At 41.9% G+C, this 22,158-nt stretch overlaps 1 protein-coding gene across 3 annotated transcripts in view; it reads right to left on the minus strand.

The window, feature by feature from the left end:
* Positions 1–9,356: 9,356 nt before the first annotated feature.
* The window catches only part of LOC109419404 (prohormone-3), a 119,165-nt gene continuing 106,363 nt past the window's right edge, over positions 9,357–22,158 (minus strand). For 2 of the 3 annotated variants that reach the window (XM_029853180.2, XM_029853182.2), the window contains exons 4-7: positions 20,461–20,650; positions 13,835–13,883; positions 13,654–13,710; positions 9,357–12,752 (exon numbers count right to left, since the gene is read on the minus strand). In XM_029853180.2, coding sequence (XP_029709040.1) covers positions 12,693–12,752; positions 13,654–13,710; positions 13,835–13,883; positions 20,461–20,650 — 356 coding nt within the window. In that variant the 3' untranslated portion in view covers positions 9,357–12,692. Of the gene's footprint in view, positions 12,753–13,653; positions 13,711–13,834; positions 13,884–20,460; positions 20,666–22,158 lie in introns of all 3 variants that reach the window. The other variant, XM_029853181.2, reaches the window with a different exon arrangement.

Consider the following 22,158-nt stretch of genomic DNA (forward strand, 5'->3'; position numbering starts at 1 on the left):
TGAATGTATAATCAATGGCAAACAATTCTGTAAAAATCAGATCTTCAAGTCATCGTCATCTGATATAGTTATACTGATCATGATACTGCATAGTATATCGAACATTTGTCGAAGTCATTTATGTGCCGGGAAAATATAATTCCAAGTTGGTGAGAATATTACAAACTGAGGGAGGGTAGGCCCAGTCAGACCCCTGAATAGGTAATGTGGATTAGTGTATGGGAATGCCGTTGAAGGTTTGTAATATTCTCCGAGGCTTTCGAAATCCAACAGGGCGCGTCCCCGGGTTGCGGATAGGGGGAAAAGGGAGATTTTTCGCATTTGTACTGTAATCAGCCAATGTGACATTATCTCCTATGGTGTTGTAGTGCGAATGAATGATCTCATTCTATGGGAATTCGAACCTTGTAATGTATTATTTATTAGCTTCAATTTTCTAAGCTTGACAAGGTTTTGAAGACAAACATGAGATGAGAGAATTGCCTAATAGGAAAGTCACATCAGCAAAGCTCTTACATATGCAAATGCTATCCATGGGGTCATGTCTAGCATTTAATATGTATGGCAATGACTGGTTCTTACCTAGCAGGGGTACTACAAGACCACGCGGACAATTCAATTAAGGGCTTAATTGGGGATAATATATTTTCCAGAACTGAAGGAACATTTTTTCCGGGTGACTGGTGAGTCGGTGAAGTTGGAAGTTTCCGTTTGTTATAATTGACAAAATAAACAATCGGGTGTTTTTTCTTTCTATGACTTGCTTGGCATTTTGAGGATTATTGTTTTTTTTTGTTTTGGAAGGTATGCGATTCACTATTGAGCCTTAAAATTATTTTGCATCTGAATAGCATTGATATTGTCAAGTCTGTACCAACACCCTAATCCCTCACCAAAATTCCCCTTTTCCTATCCCATGGCGTTTATGTGGTCAGCAAAGACTATTCAGCCATTACCCCTCTGTATCATCGGTTTTGGACTGACTTGCGCTCTCATTGCCCCACCAAATGCTGCAAAATGAAATGAAAATGAAAATAGCCGCTCAAAATATTTCATTGTTATGTTTTTAAAATTTATGTTATCCGGTAAATATTGCATAAAATGGCTTTGCTCTAGTCTAATTTATGTTGTCCAAGAATATCAGCACCGAAAAGAGTGTATTTATGAGTGCAAACTTAATTTTTGCAACAGTGAGCGGTTATTGGGCCATGAGCGGCTACTGGTACACTGACGGTACCTAATAAATTTCTTTACCACACTTTCCGAAACCCTTCTCCCCCCTATGACCGTGACGTACTTTATGGATGCCCCCTAATACTGTTGTTATGTTGTAATCTATATAAATAAAAATACAAAGGTGTTTGTATGTCACGAATAGGCTCGGAAACGGGTCAACAGATCGACATGGTTCTTTCACTGTTGCATTCCGCCAGGGCTCCGACGTGTTCGTACCTAAAATAATTAGAAAAAGTGACCGGCAAGGCAAGAAAAACGGGAAAATCTGAAATTCCATTCAGAGTAGGCAGGCAGGACGACGTTTGCCGGGATTGCTAGTGCAGAATATACAGGGGATGGCCAAAATGTTTGGGATAGGCAACTTTTTTTTCTCTCACAAAAAAGTTCAGCATGTTATTACTTTTCATAGAGCGCATCAAAAAATCTCAAATTTTGACTGTTTGTCAATCTATTATATGTGCATCATTGGAACAAATTTGGGCTGGATTGATTGATATTTCGCAAAGTTAGAACCGTTCGGGTAAAACACCTTTTTTTAGACAACGCATTTTTGAGCTGTCATATCTCGGAAACCAGTAAACCGAATTGAATGAAATTTTGAACGTACACTAACAATATGTAAATGCTTCACAAACTATTAAAACATAGATACTTTTTAAACGTTGAAAAAAGTTATCATGGATTGACAATTTTTGGACTTTTCTCGAAAAAATGTAATTTTTTTACATTAATGTGAATAAATTTTAGTGTTGATATCCAAAGATTTTCCACTTCTGTTCTCAAATTATCTCTAATCAGATATAACAGAGCCTATTTAGATTGAAGGAAGAACACATTTAATAATTTTTGTGTGGTATTGTAAATTTTACTTATTTTCCTCTATATGGGTAAAAATTTTAACCCGATATAACTTAATTCGCCGTGAGAGAATATTACATTTTATAACGTCGTATTGAGTATCAATATATTGTTGATAAACGTTAAAAAAATCATTCAATTTGGTTCACTGGTTTCCGAGTTATGACAGCTCAAAAATGAGTTGTCTAAAAAATAGTGTTTTACGCGAACGGTTCTGTGGGAATTTACCTGATGGTTCTCGATGAGAATCGCCCAGCGCAGCGACACGATACACTGCACGTCCGACGTGGTCGAACGCTGACCAAAGAAAGAGGAAGAGTCGTGGCCTGCTGTGATGTCGTTAGCAGCTATCACTCGATAGCGTGGGCGTTACCCTGGGTGGGGAATGTGCGTGCGTTATCAGTTGTCTGTTGACATATTGGGGGATAAGACTCTAAACATACTGAGAGATGCTTATTGTCAGACATATACCACACATTCCCCTTCTTCCCTCAAGAAAAACGAGAAAAAAAATGCTCCTGCCAAGGGATTTCACAAATGCAAAGCATTATTGCTTTTTTTCACTGAAAATTTTCTTTGCTTCGCTGAATTACATGAGCGTTTTAACGAAGGTTTACGCGGTACAGCACATCTTAAATTCCTCAATAACACACCAAGAAATCTGTCAACATTAACTTATAGCACAAGGCAAATGCTCTATCTGCATGACATTAATGCACTCACACAACTAACGGGTAACCGCCGTCAAATATCAGAATAACCAACTGTCCGGTAACTGCTGTCATAGTTATTTCTTTGTCAACGGATCTTGCGTCGGATCTTTGGCGTAGAAACCCAAAAGTGGGCTTAAAGCTTTAAAGTTGGTGAACAATATAAAGTCATCAACTAAAAGCGCCATCATACTGCATTACCTTTTTCCGTGTTTGATAACCAACTTTATACGATTTGCAATCAATTTACGTATTTATTTCTTCATGCATCAATCCATTTTCTCACATTATAAGTGCAGGAAACTTTGGAAATCGATCAGCTTAACGATTTAGTTGATAGTGAAGAATAGTCTATTACGCGATGTAAGTGATCAAACATATGACTAAGTTACAAATTCATAATACAACTAAACTATTCGCATCTTACTAGCAAAGCGATGACGAATGATATCACTGCTGTACCGTTCAGTCCAAATCCTGTTTCACAAAACGACTAATTTTCCCATTATCATTCGTACACAAGTACTTCAAGAAGTTTATTCTTGACAAATGAAAACTCCAGCTTGAGCATGTTCGGAGTGCTATTGTAACGGTTTTGGGATTCGAACACGGTCGATGATCCAAATGTCATGGAATGTATCTACTAGTCGATTACATTTGTCCTTTTGCCTCTTTATGTCCTAAACCAAAGATTTCTCACGAGTTTCCTAGAGGCGTCTTCCCATTTCACAAAATAAACACTTAACATTTCGACGGCGCGTCCGTCGATTCCTTTTTTATTATTCCAAAACAAAGTCAACCCAACCTGCGGCTTTTGAGGCAAATATAACCTCGAATACAACACATGTGATTGTAACGATCTACGCGGTGAAACTTCCGGTTCTTCAAAACCATTTCATTAAAACACGACGTTCTTCGAGACACGTTCCTCATTCGCTATTTTGAAGTTCAAAATCAATTCGACGGCCTTCAAGGCACGTCCTTTTTTCCTCGATCCTCTTTTGAATTTCTCGACCGCCTTCGAGGCGCGCCACTCTTTTCCTTCTAGGGCTGTTTGCAGTTCAGAAGGAATTTTTCGGCCTATCTTGTTCTTGATCTTGTTGCATGGGAAATTCCTTGCCTGAATCGCCCAAGAAACCGTTTTTCTTCGATCGCAGTACGCAGTTGTGAAGAAATGACAAATCAAATGGCAGTCAGTGTACAAACTTTCTGCCAGGAATCGGCCAAGAAATTTCTTGATCGATTCCTTTTGAACACGAAACTGGGCTTTTCTCGATAGCCTCCAAGGCGCATCTTTCTTTTCCATTTTTCGACGGCCTTCCAGGCACGTCCCTTTTTGCATTTTCCGACGGCCTTCGAGGCGCGTCCCTCTTTCCTTTTTCTCGACGGCCTTCCAGACACGTTCCTTTTTCGCATTTCTCGACGGCCTTCGAGGCGCGCCCTTTTTTTGCATTGCTCGACGGCCTTCGAGGCGCGCCCTTTCTACGCATTTCCCGACGGCCTTCGAGGCGCGCCCTTTTTCCGCATTTCTCGACGGCCTTCGAGGCGCGCCCTTTTTTTGCATTGCTCGACGGCCTTCGAGGCGCGCCCTTTTTCGCATTTCCCGACGGCCTTCGAGGCGCGCCCTTTTTTTGCATTGCTCGACGGCCTTCGAGGCGCGCCCTTTTTTCGCATTTCTCGACGGCCTTCGAGGCGCGCCCTTTCTACGCATTTCCCGACGGCCTTCGAGGCGCGCCCTTTTTCCGCATTTCTCGACGGCCTTCGAGGCGCGCCCTTTTTTCGCATTTCCGACGGCCTTCGAGGCGCGCCCTTTTTTCGCATTTCCGACGGCCTTCGAGGCGCGTCACTTTGTTTTCTTTTCCTCGACGGCCTTCGAGGCGCGTCTCTCTTTTCCAAAAATCAAACATAACCTATCCGACGGTCTTCGAGACACGTCTCTTAACATGGGATACTGGAAAATCAGGTCATTCGGACGGTCCTCGGGACGCGTTTTTTTATATTTTTCCATCCAAAACTTCAATTCGGTGAACGACGTGACACTCCTTTGCACATCTTGAACGAAAAAAAAAAACAAACTCATACCTGCCGCTTCACCACTATACTGCATTTTTCAATCATTTTCACTTTTAATTTCACACTTACTGGCTGAGCGATTCTCACCTATATTTGAGTTTATTGCAAAAATAAAAATCGCAATAAAGCCTGGCAGGATTGCCATTGTGGGAATTTACCTGATGGTTCTCGATGAGAATCGCCCAGCGCAGCGACACGATACACTGCACGTCCGACGTGGTCGAACGCTGACCAAAGAAAGAGGAAGAGTCGTGGCCTGCTGTGATGTCGTCAGCAGCTATCACTCGATAGCGTGGGCGTTACCCTGGGTGGGGAATGTGCGTGCGTTATCAGTTGTCTGTTGACATATTGGGGGATAAGACTCTAAACATACTGAGAGATGCTTATTGTCAGACATATACCACACAGGTTCTAACTTCGCGAAAAATTAATCAATCGAGCCCAAATTTGTACCAATGATGCACACATAATAGATTGACAAACATTAAAAATTTGAGATTTTTTGATGCACTCTATGAAAAGTTACAGCATGTTGAATTTTTTTGTGGGAGAAAAAAAGTTGCCTATCCCAATCATTTTGGCCATCCCCTGTATGTCTGTGAGTTGTTGTTTGAAGTAAACCAAACGCTGCGACGAGCAGACGCATCTAGTATTGTTGCTTCGTATAGGCTCTCCGTTGTTACGTGGCCGAAAGTTGCTGCGGTAATTTATCGGTGCCCTGAGCTTACTTTGTGGACCTCGGTGATCAGTGTTGAGTGTAATCCAACAGGTTATGGGCCCAGAGTGGTGGAATAGCCAGTGAAATCGCTCGAGAAGTCGCTAAGTGCAAAAATCATCCTGCGGATTATTGCTCTGTGCTGAGAGGTGCCGATTGGTGTGTGCTAATTGATGAATTAATGAAAACCCTAAAATTTTTGTATGGGCCGTAACGCTCGGCCATACTCTCCCCCTCCCTAGAGCGTTACGCAATTTTCATTTTTCGGTTGAAGATGGTTTATAAACCGGCACGGTAAAGGCTGGGTATGCTGCGCAATTCAGATCCCATTGTGATCCACTAGCCTCTGCCCAGCAACTCCTATGGGGCTGTTCATAAACCACGTAGACCAAAATTTGGCAATCTCAGACCCCCCCCCCTCGTACACTTTCGACCATACCAAAAAATTGAAATTTGTATGGAGCGTAGACTTTGGCCAGACCCCCCCTCCCTCCAAAAAGTCTACGTGGTTTATGAACGGCCCCTATCTCTACCTCCACGCGGTACCGGCCGGAAACTATGAGCAACCTTAGGGAAGATCGGGTAACCAACCCCGGTGGGAACTTTGGTTGTAGGCTGACAGGGAAGGGGGGGGGGTTTGCTTCGGCAAACCTGAGCGTCTATTCTCCAGGAGGAGCGGCTCTCAACAGCGTCTGATCCCCATGTAAGGGGCGGCTTATCTACGTCTGAGAGCCAGGGCAGGACTCTAAGCTCAACTGTGCACTATGGTCCTCCGGAAAGTAGGGGGTTGGTGTCAGGCCCTACGAGCCAGCCGTAAAAAACCATTGTAACGGGAAATCAGCAACAGAATAATACGAACCGAGACCAACGGCAACGACCCCAGCGAACAAAAAGGACTTGCGATTGGAAACTCGGTACGTGGAACTGCCGATCTTTCAACTTCATTGGGAGCACCCGCATACTCGCCGATCTACTGAAGGACCGCGGGTTCGGCATCGTAGCACTGCAGGAGGTGTGTTGGACAGGATCCATGGTGCGAACGTTTAGAGGTAATCATACCATCTACCAGAGCTGCGGCAACACATGCGAGCTGGGAACAGCTTTCATCGTGATGGGTGATATGCAGAGGCGCGTGATCGGTTGGTGGCCGATCGACGAAAGAATGTGCAGGTTGAGGATCAAGGGCCGAATCTTCAACTTCGGCATAATAAACGTGCACAGTCCACACTCCGCAAGTACTGATGATGACAAAAACGCATTTAACGCGTAGATCAAACTCGAATACGATCGCTGCCCAAGCCACGACGTCAAGATCATCATAGGAGATTTGAACGCTCAGGTAGGCCAGGAGGAGGAATTCAGACCGACGATTAGTAAGTTCAGCAAACGAACGAAAACGACCTACGACTCATTGATTTCGCCGCCTCCAAAAATATGGCCATACGTAGCACCTTTTTCCAACACAGCCTCCCTTATCGTTACACCTGGAGATCACCACAGCAGACGGAATCTCAAATCGGCCACGTTCTGATTGACGGACGGCACTTCTCCGACATTATCGACGTCAGGACCTATTGTGGCGCCAACATCGACTCCGACCACTATCTGGTAATGGTCAAACTGCGCCCAAAACTTTCCGTCTTCTAACAATGTATGGTACCGGCGACCGCCACGGTACAACTAAAACAACTAGATGTCGCCTCAGCATACGCGCAGAATCTCTAGGCCGCGTTACCAGACGAGGGCGAGCTCGATGAGGCCCCTCTAGAGGACTGCTGGAGTACAGTGAAAGCAGCCATCAACGACGCAGCCGAGAGCACAACGTGGAACGGAATCGATGGATCGAATGGTTCGACGGAGAATGCAGAACGGTTTTGGAGGAGAGAAGCGCAGCGCGGGCGGTAATGCTGCAGCAAGGGACCCGACAGAACTAGAACGTTACAAACCGAAGAGGAAACAGCAGACCCGCCTCTTTCGGGCACGCAGAAAAAAGCATGGTAAAATCAAAAATATTTCAGGTAAACTCAAATAAATTGTCAATTTGTTCTGGCAACAAAAATAAAACTGTTTGGAGCAAATCGAACGTCACATTTGAAGCAAATTCAATCCATTTTTAAAACAAACATGCATCTTCTGACAGGTTATGTTAGAAACAAACGTAAAAATTTTTGTTTTTTGTGGCAGGTCGGCCCTACGGTAATATTTGTTTTCGAATTAAATTTACAAAGTCATTTCCTCCTCTAGGAAAACCCACTTCCCGCGTGGCATTTTCAATGCCAACATCATGTAGATAACATATGCTCCCGAAATCAAAGGGATTTCGTGGAAACTTTTGGTGAAATTTGCCTTTTTTTGCAAGAGGAAATCTTGTTTGGTGCTGCAGCTGGAACTTGAGAGTTTTGTTTATGTTCTCGACGGCGGAACGGGGGGCTCTTCAATGGGTATTGTAGAAATCAATATGTAATTGAGTTAGTTTTAAAAATTAATATTTTAGTTTTAAATATTTTATCAGTTTACCAAATAAACATGAATATTTTTGTTTCAAACGAACGAAATTTGTCTCCGTGGGAGAAAATAACAACGCCTGGAAAAAACGGAGTGTGAAGAAATGGAACTACCATGCCATTTCCATGAAACACGGAAGTTCTACCAGAAGCTCAACGCATCTCGCAACGGCTTCGTGTCGCGAGCCAAAATATGCAGTGATAAGGACTGAGGCCTCTTGACTTACGGACGTGACGTGATCGAAAGGTTGAAGCAGCACTTCGATCAGCACCTGAATAGCGTGGAGAACGTAGGCACAGGAGACCACGGCAACGGAGAAAACAACGATACCAGTGCAGCGGAGGACGGAAATGAACCAACTCCCTCGCTGAGGGAAGTTAAGGATGCCATTCATCAGCTCAAAATCAACAAAGCAGCTGGTAAGGATGGCATCGCAGCTGAACTCATCAAGATGGGCCTAGAAAAGTGGGCAACCTGTCTACACCGGCTGATAGTCAGGATCTGGGAAACCAAACAGTTACCGCAGGAATAAAAGGAAGAGGTAATCTGCCCCATTCACAAGAAAGGCGACCATTTGGAATATGAGAACTTCAGAGCGATCATTATTTTGAATGCTGCCTACAAAGTGCTATCCCAGAACATCTTCCGTCGTCTGTCACCTAAAACGAACGAGTTCGAGGAAAGTTATCAAATCGGCTTCATTGACGGTCGGTCAACAACGGACTACAGGGGATAGACAAAATGATCGGGACAGGCAAAATTTTCACTTTTCAAGAAATGGTGGAAACGCTATAACTTTTTGAAAAATGCATCAACAAATCTAGAACCAAAATAAAACCCAGGGGGTTGGGTTTGGTCTATGATATTTGTTTCATCTAAGAAAATATGTTTGAAATGAGTGCAATACTTATCTTTACTTATGCGGCAATCGTCAAGGTTTGTTGATTTTGTTCATTAGGTTTGACGGTTCGATAAGTTATTTATGGATTCACACTATTCGCTTCTCTACCTATTTTCTCTGAGAAATTGGACATTTTACGCCGTGCGAGAAAATATTCATGACAGAGAATTGAATGAAAAAAGAGAGGCATTCAGCTGAAAATGAATGTGACCAAACACGAATGAAAAAATGAGAATGTCAAAATTCACTTTGAATTTTCGAATTTTTTACACTCTGATTGGTATACCAACATTGGTATACCTAGCAATATCTTTTGGGGGCTTTGTGATATCTTCAACGGGTAATGGACAACAAGCGATTTAAGTTTTGAAAGATATACACATATATTTTCTGTTCTGTTTTTTTTTCTTCTTTTTCTTCTTTCATTCATCCATTTGTGCTACGCACTGACTGCCGGTTGAATGGTTGTGGATTTTTTTTTGTTCTGAGTCTGGATAATGAATTTGTACACAGGAGTGAAAATATGCGACTGATTGTTGCGGCTATAAATTTGAATACACAATAAGTACACGACAGCAGAAGTAGTGTTAAAACGTGAATAAACATTGTTTTGCACGTGAATAAATTCCGTGTTCCAAGCAGAATTGATTCTTTTATGCTTTTCTATTTGTGTGGAATGTTTAAAAAAAGTAATTCACTGATTGATTTCCTTTTTTGCGCGTCGTTTCTGCTTAGTCCTTGTCTGTTGATCTAATAGAAATAGTACAGAATTTTACAAATACGTACATCTATTTGTGGCACCATTCTGAGAGATTTGATATGTTTTTCATTTTCACTTTCAATGGGGCGACATTTGATTAGAAGCACGTGTGTCATTTCGCTTTTGAACCTAGGCCTAAGAAGCAGTAATCAGTGTTTTCCTTTCCGGCGAATAGGCATCCTGCAGTGTTTTCCAGCAGTGTTCGTGATCGTGCAACGTTCCGGAAAGATTTTTAATGGACTCGGGGTTTCAGTGATCGTTTTGTTTTAACTTTCATGACGTTTCCAGAATGTTGCACGATTGCTTTTGTTCCGTTCGTGTATACACGGCCTTATGTGACAGTTTATGTGCAATTGTTCTTCAGAGTGTGCGCTTCTTTCGAAGAAAAGCTTTTGTTGTTAGTTGGTACACGTTTGTGGTTGTGTCTAGCTTTCGTACAATTTTGAGTTCGTCGAATGGAAATATTTGTTATTCATTGTACACTCTGAGTGTGGTTGTTGTTGGATTTTGCTTCACATTAGTCACAGTTGGTTTGAGTTTTTTTTCTTTTCTAGTTGTTGATTGTTGTCTGCCTTTCGTTGGATTATTCTCTATTCGCTCATTTTGATTTCAGTCAAGAGATTTCGTAAGCCTTGAAATGAGTGTGTAAAAAGTGAGGAAATGTTTTGCTTCTGATCTTGCAGTTGTGTGATATTCAACCATAACTTCTTCTGGGCATTTTCGTTTACTTCGATTCGTTCGGCATTCATAAAGATATTCTAATTTTCAATAATTCTGATTTTTATATATTAGTGTATACTAAACATACGATAAGTAAATGTCTCAGCCAGTATGATATCTTGTTGTTCAGTTTTTTTAGGTCCTAAACTTACGTGGTAATCACTTTTACTCTAAGTTCATTTTGTCTTTAGTTTAACTTTCTTTTTAATGTAATATAACGATATGTTTCTTTGCATAAGAACCGATAATATCAGTATTATATCTGTGACTCTTCAATTTCCGCCTTTTGATGTTTGCAATTTTCTTTTACTCCATATGGTCATATTTTTGCGGACTACAAATGCGTAAAAGTGTGTACAGACGCAGTTGTATTATATCTTACATGGTTATCTCGAAGTAGTATAAAAACGATTAGAAGAAGAACATTTTTAGCAAGACGAAGGATCAATACATCGGATTCCGCCGGTTCTTTAAACTACACAAAATGAAGATGGGATTTGTCACTATTGTACCTTTTGAGCAGCCGTTCAGCAGTAAGATTTTTTGAAGTTTGATTTTAACACTTTTTTTTCGTTTTAGAGCATTAAATGAGCGTGTACGCTTCATTTCCAGCTTTAACATTTGCTTTAAAACAAAAGCCATATTTTTAATCTTAATCCAGAACTGTTTACTACAATTAACGATATGAAAATAGTTGATAATTGATCAATTATTCCGATAATCATCTTCTATGTGTCATTTGAAGGAAATCCTTTACCTTCCTGATTTTGGTAAGTAGATCGCTGAAGAGAAGCTTCGGCAACCTGTTCTGGTTGCACTAAGCTTTCAGTTTTTTCAGATAGTCAATAAGTAAGTAATAGAGTTGTTTCAAAAAGTATCAATCTTTGACATCGTAGTAGGGCTTGTCGTGTTTGTTTTGCTCAAGGTTTTCATCGTCACATAACGTGGCTGGTGCTACGCCACCGGAATTGTAGTTTGCTCTCAGAATACTAATTTGAGATACTTAAACGTAGACAACGGTAATTATGATAAGGAAAGGAATTTTATAGTTGTTATATTCAAAATATCGGAAGGGAAGTAAAGCGTGGGTCCCCAGATGAACTAGCCTAGGGCTAAAAATCTCGTTAATACAGATAAAAAAAATATCAAACAGTGTGAACGGCCAATTCCCAAGGTGACAATTCCACATATCTTCTTAGGTCGAACCGGCGGTCGAACCACATTTTTACGCCGAAAATTCTTCTCGTCGTAGGTAGGTTAAGTTTTCAGGTGTTTTTGTGTTCTCAGTGCTTATGTATTTAGTATCGGTCACACTTTTTCTCGTGGAAATTTCCTTTACCATCGATCATAGGAAGCTTCAATGGAATTAAAAAGTTCGCTTAGTGGTAACATCGTAACATGATAATCTCTTCTGTTGTTTTGCTTTCCTTGGAGGGACATTTTCGCCTAACTTAACTCATGCAAGATATGCATTTTTTCAGCTTTCTACGGGAAAATTGCTCGTCACGGAACCTTGCTCATAAGCATAGTCTCTTATAAGCTATAATATAACCTCTTAAAAGAAATGCTATCATTCACTATTTGTTATCAATATAAGTATATTTATCTCGGCAAGGACAATAAGGACATTGATTGATATGTATTAGTTCATTTGTGTTGTAATAGTGTGTGCTGTTTTTCCTTTTTGTTCAGTTGTTCCGTCATTTCGTCATTTATGTAGACGTTCTTAACTAACATTATACCACAACGAGGGAAAACTTTTTTAAAGTTTCGTGCCATTTTAAGTAAATAGGTCGTTTATCACCTTGTCATGCATGATTCAACAGGTTTGGACTCATTCCACATGCTTCCGCTCTCTTCCACGCCATTCATGATGAAAGTTTTTCAATTTATTCTCGATTCTATTTTTTCTTTCAAGCAACTATAAACTTAACAGTTTTCTCGACTTGCATGGTGTAACAAAATTTAAAAAAAAACTTGAGGAAGTTCCATGTTCGGTTAAGTGACTGAAATTGGGAAACACATTCTGTACACTAATGTATAAGTAGGTAAACGCTACTGGTATCTGGTATTTTTGATTATGCTTGTTTTGCGTTTGTTTGTGTGTCATTTTGTCGCTGATTTTGTCTGTTTCCAGAAACGTTTCCGTCTATCCGGGCTTTTGAGTGCTTTATGTTGCTAAAGTAGTTTTGCTGCTGTGACTTTCTCAACCGCTTAATGCTTGTTGTAGATGATTCGTTTTTCTCCTGCGGTATGCTGGATTTCGTGTTTGACCTGAAATGGTGAAGAATCCTGTTTATAAATGACCATTAACATTCGTAGTTGCTTCTTAGAGATAATTCAAAACAATAGCCAAACTGAAAAGTCATCACTTTTATTCATTCATTTGGACGTATTCCTTATAACTACTCAACTGAGTTAGCACAGACAAACAGACCTATCACTCTAATAATTCCCATCGTACACCGATTTAACGTTCAATTTCAAAATCGGATAGTTGGCCAATGGCCCACTAGTGGCGCTCGCATTGGTTTAGTTCGAGTTTGACGTTTGCTCATTACCGCCACCTAGTTCATGGCTGACCGAACTCAGTATTTTGGGCGTTTGTATTCCCGTGACTATGCTTTGAATCGACACAATTTCGGAGTGTTTCGTCTGTTTATCTGTGAAGTAAGTTTTCGACACACAAAGCTTAGAAAAAGAGAAAGAAAAAAAAAACAGTTCTGGAATAATCAGATAGTTTTAGTCAGAAAACAGTAGGTATGTGGATACAAGAACGTTAGAAACAAAGATAATTTAATTGTATTCTGTAAGTTCTGCCAATTATCATTTTTAAAACATTTCTGATTCATTTTACGTAAATTTTGACAAGAAGCTGAATGATTAGTTTACAAAATTTACAAATATTCAACAACACATTCAATTTTCTTATTAGTTCAGTTTTCCAATCGACTCTTTATGCACAATGTACATTATTATCAATTCACTGTGCGTCCCCTCTCATACATCCAAATTCATAGGCAATCGCTATCACTCCGGCCAGACATAACAATATTTTCGCAACTTTTCTTTATTATTCAATCCACTCTCCACAGCAAAACCAATTAACCGTTCATTCTCGTTGGTGATGGTTGTACCACCGTGGTGCCTCGGGACGACGTATTGTCGGTCTCACCTGATCGGCAGCAACGGTTCCAATGCACAGCAGAGGGTCCTTGAAGTACGAGCAGACCTGGTACGAAAAAGAATACATGGTAATCAAATTCAGGTGAAACATTTGCCTAAACGATGATGTTTGACAGAGAGTTCAATCGATCCAATTTCCCGTTCGATTCTGCATGATTCCATCAACTCACCTTGCGGGGTACTTGTCGATGTCTTCTCTGCACCTGGCAGCAAAGTCCTCTGTGCGGTGGCGGCGTGGGAAAAGAAAAGCAAAGGCACAATCAGTGTATGTTTTCCGACAAAAAGTTGAAGTATACGATTAGTAGCATAAGTTACAAGACGTTTGCAGACATTGTTGATGGTGATGTGATTGGAGAAATAATATTTTTCGTGATTATGGATTTTTTTAATTCTGCAGGAACAGAAACAATTGGTTAAGACCCTAGACCGTATATTGGATTCTTCGGCATGGCTTCCTCACCCTCCAAGACCAAGACCAATCAATGTTGTTGAGGACGTAAACTGGGTCAAATTAGGGGAAGCGCGAACACTGGGTACATTTTCTTGCACTGGTTTTGACCAAGGAGTTGTCAAAAGTGATGGAGAGTCCGATCAGGGAGTTAGCTCTGACATTGATACAATTGAGAAGCAGTTGGAAGAGGGACAACTCGCCAAGGAGAAGGCCTTCGCGAAGCAGATGGCAGCGCGGAAGAAGTTACTCGCCCGGCAGAAAGCATGGAAAGAAGAGTAGCTGAAGCAAGAACAGGAGATGCGTAAGCTGCAACTCCAGGTTCAGCGCGAAATGGAGGAGCAGCAGTTGGGGCATGTACAGAAGTTGCTAGATGTTTAATTGGCTGCAGAGCAAGAGTTTGTGAAGAAGCGGGAAGGGATCCGAAGGCAGTTCACGAGCAGCGTCAACCGAGTCAACGCGTTGCGATTTTAACGGAACTTTGAAGATCCATCCGAAGAAGAGAGTCCGGGGTGGCTGGAAGATCACTGATCAGCCAACGGCAGTCGACAAGCCGTCGACTGTGGATTTTCAGGAGCGTACCCGAAAGGAAAATACCCTTTTGGAACGAGATGCTCGAAGCGAGTTGGCAAGCCAATGTCGAAAGTTCCGGTAATTACTGAATCCGAAGCTGGCACAAGTCAAGCCAGTGACAGCAATGGCGACAGCAGCTTTCAAAGCGTTCAAAGACGTTCGTGCGGAGAATAGTTGGCGTGGCAAAGTTATTCACGAGCCGGGGCCAAGTGTTGGTCAAATCTTCAGGGGGTTAGCTGCTCGAAAAGCGGGGAGAGTCCGAGATGTGGCCGTTGTTCATTAGCAACTTCGAATACACGACTACGCCAGGCGAAAACCTGAAGTGTTTGCAGACTCAATTGAAGCGATCAGGAGTCGGCGTGTGCTTGCCGGATTCTGTTCTGGACGTGATTCGTGACCTTTGGAATTTGTTCGGAAAGCCCGAGAAGCCATTGGAGTCGCTACTGGCGAAGGTGAGGAACGCTCCAGTGCCGAAAACCGATCGGCTAGAGACCTTCATAAATTTCAACATCATCGTGAAACAATTCTGTAATCAACTCTAGACTGCACAGCTCTGCATCCACCTCAGCAACCCGATGTTGTTGCAGGAGCTGGTCACACCAGCGGTGTCATGGTCGCAATTTTTTCCGCAGTCAAGTTCGCAGATTGTGAACAATCCTCGGTACTCACTTTACGTAATTTATGTTTAGTCCCTTACTGTCAGAGCTGTCAGATCAGTGTAGCACGCTAAATAAAAGTTACACAAAAGGCAATTTACACGGAAAAAAATACACGGTTATGAATATTTATTGGGTACCGGACTGGTCACCGAAAATTTGATCGTTTTCTTTGGTACATCGAGGTCTTGAAATTAGTCTATGGTCACACCGCACCGGTGGGCAATCAGGAGATCCATGATATCACATCAGTACTGCAGGAGCAGTACGTGCTGGAAGAACCGCCGGTTGCATCGTTCGCCGTAACGGAGCCATCAGAGGAAAAGTGGACTCGAGATATTTTCGAGTCGACAACGAGGCGTGTAGGCGATCGTTTCGAAACTGCGCCTCTGTGGCGGAGCGATGAGAGGCGATTTCCTGACAGCTAATCCAATGGCACTCCGATGAATGCAGTCACTCGATCGGAAATTACAGCGCTGTCCAGCCCTCAAGGAGAACGTCTGGACAGATTGAGGAATATCAATTGAAGGGATACGTCCATAGAGTAACCGAAGCAGAGCTGTTGAAGGCACCATCGGCGTTTCAATATCGAACGCTTGTCAGCCGAAGGGACTGCTGCACAGTACTATCAGAAGCTGAACGAGAGGATAAAAGTGATCAACGGATCTGTAGATGGTAACAGTTTATGGGGATTTATCCATGAAGCAGTGACAGCAACAACACAAGAGGTGATAGGTACCGCTCAGCGACGAGCAGTGCCAGTACCCGGCTCAACAGGCAGCGAAACAGAATAGCAAGAACAGCAGAGAAACGTATCCACTGCAGTAAAAAACGGCAGCACGAAGAGAGTGTGATTGCTGAAACGCAGTATGGACAGGAATGATATGTGGAGGTTTTATGAAACTGTCAACTGTCAATGGTGCGCGGCACAAGACTGCGCCAGTGTGCGACATGCGGAATGACAGGGAAGGAAATTTGTTAACAGACAAAACAATAATGGCAGCCAGGTGGAAGGAGCACTTCGAAGATTTGTTGAATGATAGCATTGACAGCGGATTACCATAATAGATGACGGTCAAGCAGTGGAACCACCAACACTGGATGATGTTAAGAAGGCCCTTAAGGAACTGATAAACAGCAAGGCTGCTGGGAAGGATGAGTTCCTGATCGAAATTCTTCAGATCAGTGAGCAGCTACATCAATCAATTCACTAGCTGGTTGCATGGTCTCATATGCCCAATTTACAAGAAGGGGCACAAACTGTAGTGTGCCAATTACCGCGGGATTACCCTTTTAAACTCGGTATATAACGTACTGTCGCGCGTTCTATTCAACAGACTAAAACCTCTTGAAGAGTTCTTCGTCGGCGAATACCAGGCTGGTTTTCGCGAAAGCTGATAAACTACGAATCAAATGATTGCTTATCGACTGTAGACTTGAACGGATATGGGGATTAGACCGATGCAAATTTTGAAATTTTCGCTCCCCTATGCTTAATTGATGCCAAATTAGGTTCTGATTATCCTAACAAAATTTGAGCTCATTCGGATCAAATTTGATTGAGCACACGCCATAAAAAGATTGTATGGGAATTACTATGGGAAAGTCAAACTTTTATTTGCACAAGTTGAAACTTTTTCCCATGTTGCATTTAAAATGAAACCAATGTGGATTCGTATAGCTGACATTGCAATCTTTCACATTGCCGAAGACACCACACACGTGAAACATACAGAAAATTTGCTATTCATAAAAATGTTTCTTTAAATCTTTTTAAATGATGTTTCTCTTTGCTTTATGGGAACACTGCCCGCGGACATTTTTGCCTAGTAGGCCGATAGAAAAAATTGCAGCGCAGATGTCAAAACGAAAATGTGATGGTATGGCATACCAGGTATGCAGTACCAGCGAGGACAGCGATGATCGTTGTTGACTAGGTGGTTAATTAGGCCAGGAATAAAAGACAGGAATTGTCAAACTACCTATCTGCTATCGTTCGACAACCCGAAACTTTTAAACCCAATGGGGCCATAAACTATGTAGACTCCAAGGGGGGAGGGTGGTCTGGCCAAAGTCTACCGTCCAAACAAATTTTTTATTAGCAGAAGTCTACGAGGGGGTGGCAGGGGTCTGAGTTGACTAAAAAATAGGTTTAGTCAAGGGTTTAGTTTATGAACAGCGCCTCGTCAAGAATTGTATTTATGGTCGGTCATCATGTCATGCAGTACAGCCACTTAGACTTTTGCTGAAATTATGAAAAACCTCTCCCTTGCCGCCTTTGCTTGAAGTTGAATCCATAGGAAACTTTCACAACAGATAAACTATCCGAAGTCCACGCACCATGCAAATCATAAAAGCATATGACCATAAGTCTGTGAGGGGAAGCAATTTTGATCTATAATGATTTATCTTGAGTAATTACAGTAAAAAATGTGTTCATCAGTAAGAACATATTGAAAAACACATTCATCATTCATAGGTTTCACCGTTTCACTGCTACTATTGATTGTTGTACATATTCTCATTCTGTCACTTTGAATTGCAAAATTTTGCTTTGGCCTACTAGGCAAAATTTTCCTCACGCAGTGTTCCCATAAAACAAAAAGAAACATCATTCCAAAAGATTTAAAGTTTTATTTTGTTGAATAACTTTTTTTCTGTAGGTTTTACGTGTTAGGTGTCTTCGGCAATGTGAAAGCTGATAATGTAAGCTATTTGAATCCACATCGGTTTCACTTCTAAGGCACAACGGAAAAAAGTTTCAGCTTGTGTAAATGAAAGTTTGACTTTTCCATAGTAATTCCCATACAAACTTTAAATTGCGTGTGCTCAGTCAAATTTGATCCGAATGTGCTCAAATTTTGGTAGGATAATCAGAACCCTATATGGCATCGATTAAGCATAGGGGAGCGAAAATATCAAAATTTGCATCGGTCTAATGGGGATTCTCTCGGCTTTTGCAGTTGGTGACAGCAGCGAAAACAAGTTTGCCTCAACTTCCGACGGTTTCGGTTTATTTTAAACCTTCTTCAGGGGATTAAAGGCTTGCTTTCTTGTTTTACTCGCCTACACTTTTATCGATACCTGTTATGGCAGATACCTACGCAACTTTGTATGAAACCCAAAAAAATCAGCTGAAAGCGAAGCAAAAATAAGCTTAAAAACGAAGGGAACAGTTTATACCACTACAGCGTCTACCAAACGTATCGATACAGGCAAACCGAAGTGGCGCCATCCAAATTCCGTTGGACAATGTTTCATGGGCTTGCATGGATTCTAACAAGAAAGCAAGCCTCTAATCCCCTGAAGAAGGTTTAAAATAATCCAAAACCGTCGAAAGTTGAGGCAAACTTGTTTTCGCTGCTGTCACCGACTGCAAAAGCCGAGAGAATGCCCATACCCAAATGTTGAACTTGCGGATGATCCCAGATAAATTTCGGGAATGTAACTTGCAGACCCACCATCTGTTCATTGATTTTAAAGCAGCGTACGACTCAGTGAAAGCGAATAAACTCTGGTAGAACAAGGTTTTCCGGCGAAACTAATTAGGCTGATACGCGCAACGCCGTGTGGATCAAAATCAAGTGTTCGGATCGCAGACTAAGTGTCTACCTTGTTTGTGACCTTGGATGGATTGAAGCAGGGTCTATCAAATATTCTTTTCAACATTGCACTCGAAGGAGCGATTAGGAGGTCTGGCGTGCAGAGCAATGGCACTATCATCTCACGGTCGCACATGCTCTTCTGCTTTGCGGACGATATTGATCTCATCGGCATCAATCGTAGGACAGTGGAGGAAGCTTATGCTCCTCTGAAGAGAGAGAGAGAGAGCGAGGATAGGTTTGGCGTTTAACTCTGCCAAGACGAAGTACATGATAGCGGGTAGAGACAGAGACAGGCCTAGTGGTATTAGTCCCAGACAACCAGTAATCGTATAGAAAGTTGCATAAGATGCTGAAGCGGAGGTGATATGCGTGCATTTTACATGCGCCTAAATGGAGTCATGGAGTCATGTTCATGAAAAACTTTCAGAATTGTTGAGCGCAAAGTGCTGAGAAAAATTCTCAATTGGAAACAAAAAAATGGAGTGTGGCGCAGACGCATGATACACGAGTTCTACCAATTGTACAAAGATGCGAAGATTGTGAAACGTATTAAATACGACAGACTCCGGTGGACTGGACACGTCGTGCGAATGTCAGAAGAAAGAATATTAAGAATATTCAGAAGGGAAACAGATAGAGGTCAGCAATTTCATGGGCGGCTGCGAACACGCTGTTGCACGCAGTTGAAGAAGATCTGCGATCCCTACATGTTCGGGGAAACTGGAGGAACATCGCCCAAGACCAAAGAAAAAGGTGTTCTACTATACGCTCGGCGTTGGAGGAAAGTTACTTTGTAGACAACAAGGTATCAAGGGATGTACGATTCAAGTTCCTGGGTAGTTGTTACTCTACCCAAGTAACCACGAAGCACGATAATTCACCTAGAGGCGAATATAATGCTCTTAAGCAGCTGATATGCTCTATACTGGCCGCTTGATAGCCCTTTGAGCCAAAAGTGCGAAATATAGTGCTAATGGTTACTAGGGTAGATATGGACATATCTCATTATATATATATTTTTTTTCTAAAACTTAACAAAGATGGAACTGTTCTGTAAATTGTGGCAGGGTCATACGCGCCAACTTGTAACGTAGTTGGGGGGAGGGGGCAAAGCTCTTCAAAATTGAACAAAATGCAACTTTTTTCGACTAAATGCGCTAGTTTCCACGTTAATATGCCTAATTAGGATAAACTGCATCGATTTTGATAGTATTTTATTGATTTGAAGAGGCATTGCCCACCCACCCCCAACTACCGTTACAAGTTGTCGCGTATGGGCAGGATATTAACCCTTCTAAGATGTTAAACTAGACGCACCACGACAGCGTAGTGCACGCTCAGCGAGCTTTTCTGGGTCATATTGACCCCGATGTTCTATTAGGGTTAAATCAACAATCAAATGTTCTTTATTATACATGTTATGTTTGAATTAGGAGGTTCTTCAAATGAACGTTCATCATCCATGTTTTGGAAGCATTCGAATGTGATCGCCCTACTCTATCATCTTTACTTACCGCGTGATATCACAGTCACTGGACGTGATGCAATCCTCGGCGTACTGCTTGGCGAGCACGATCGGCGGTCGGCACACGCTGGCACCGCTCAGCGTGGAGATGTCGCAAACCAGTCCGCTCTCGCAGTCGGAGTCCCGCTGGCACATTTCGCCGTACTTGCGCCCCAGCGAGAACATACAGTGGCCGATGACTGAAATAGGCGAAACTTGATAGGGTCAGAAGCAAACGGAAAAGCGAGAAAAAAAACCGAAACGGAAAAAAACAGGGTGATAGAAAAACTCGATTAGTGCAATCAATCGACTACCGGGGGGTTGGCGGGTGGTGATGCTTGATGCTGATGCTGATGCTGGAAGATGCGGTGACAGGTGTTTTGTTGGTCTTTCTACATACATAAAATGTGTCCTAATAATGTGTCTAGTCTGTGTCATACACCGGCAGAACATTTTTCGGAGATATGAGATGTTGACTGTGTATACGGCATCCGCACTGTGGACATGGATGCATGATACTCACATATAAGTTCTATGTCATATAGATATAGACACAAAGTGCACGTGGCCTCACCAAATACTCTGAGTTATGTAACACAGAAGTTTGTTACCCATTTATATTACGAAATAACACGCAGATGCTTTCTCACCTACAGTAGACGTTAGGAAAAAAGCACCTATATCTAAAAGGATAATGGATGAAAGGACACCTCTCGGTGCTGAGTGGATTTTCCCGAAAGCAGAAAAGCGGTAAGTAGTTCCACAAATCACTGGCTCAATAAGAAAAATAATAATGTTCCATTAGCTAAGATTATGTTTTTTTTTTATTTATGGTGAACATTGTAGAGTTATGATCTATCAAAATGAATAGAAATCATGACGGTCTAGCGTGTTGATTAAGCTTTAGGCTATATTACAAAATAATATCTATGATCGATGTGTTCAGAGCAGTAGCGTGATTCATCAGCTTCTGGCAAACGCCAATCCATTTATTTTTTTTCTTTTTATTTTGTTCTACTTTAATTCGTTGTTCAAATGCTTATTGACATCTATGTACAAAAATAAACAAAAAAAATCCTGACAGACGCTCGCTTAGTCATGTTTAGTAGATGCGCTTGTTACCGGCCGGTTTTGCAAAATTGCATTGTGTTTGCCTTATATCACTACTGGATATCAGCATGATGAATTGAACCAACTGCATCCTAACATGCATTCCGTGTCACATCTGGAATGTACACACAGTTTCCCTCGATAGCAAGAGCATCATCTGTCTTTGTTTTGCGCAAATTTCACAGTCTATTGCATGCCACATTTCACACACGGTCGGCTGTTGGCTTGTGAATGATTCTACTTCTGGGAAGCTGTTTCCTGGCAAACGAGGGCATCCTAAAATGAAGCGACGACGACATGACACACATCCACAGCCATGGAACCACAAACTTTGAATGCTTGTCATGTGTCGCTTGTAACAAACTGCACCCTCTGCACCTAGTGTGCACCATTGCGCAAATAGCGAAATAAAAAACGATAGGCACCCATGCATGCAAACAATTATGATCCAGACCACCAGGACCACCCCGAAATATGTATTGCAAACGACGAAAAACGTGCTCTGTACACTGGTGGTGGTTGACATTTACATTCTCTGTTTTCCAAACCACACCACCCCCATGTTGATGAAAATTCTGTCAACAGTCGCAGTTTCGGT

Source organism: Aedes albopictus, chromosome 2, assembly GCF_035046485.1.
Source record: "Aedes albopictus strain Foshan chromosome 2, AalbF5, whole genome shotgun sequence".
Taxonomy (NCBI): domain Eukaryota; kingdom Metazoa; phylum Arthropoda; class Insecta; order Diptera; family Culicidae; genus Aedes; species Aedes albopictus.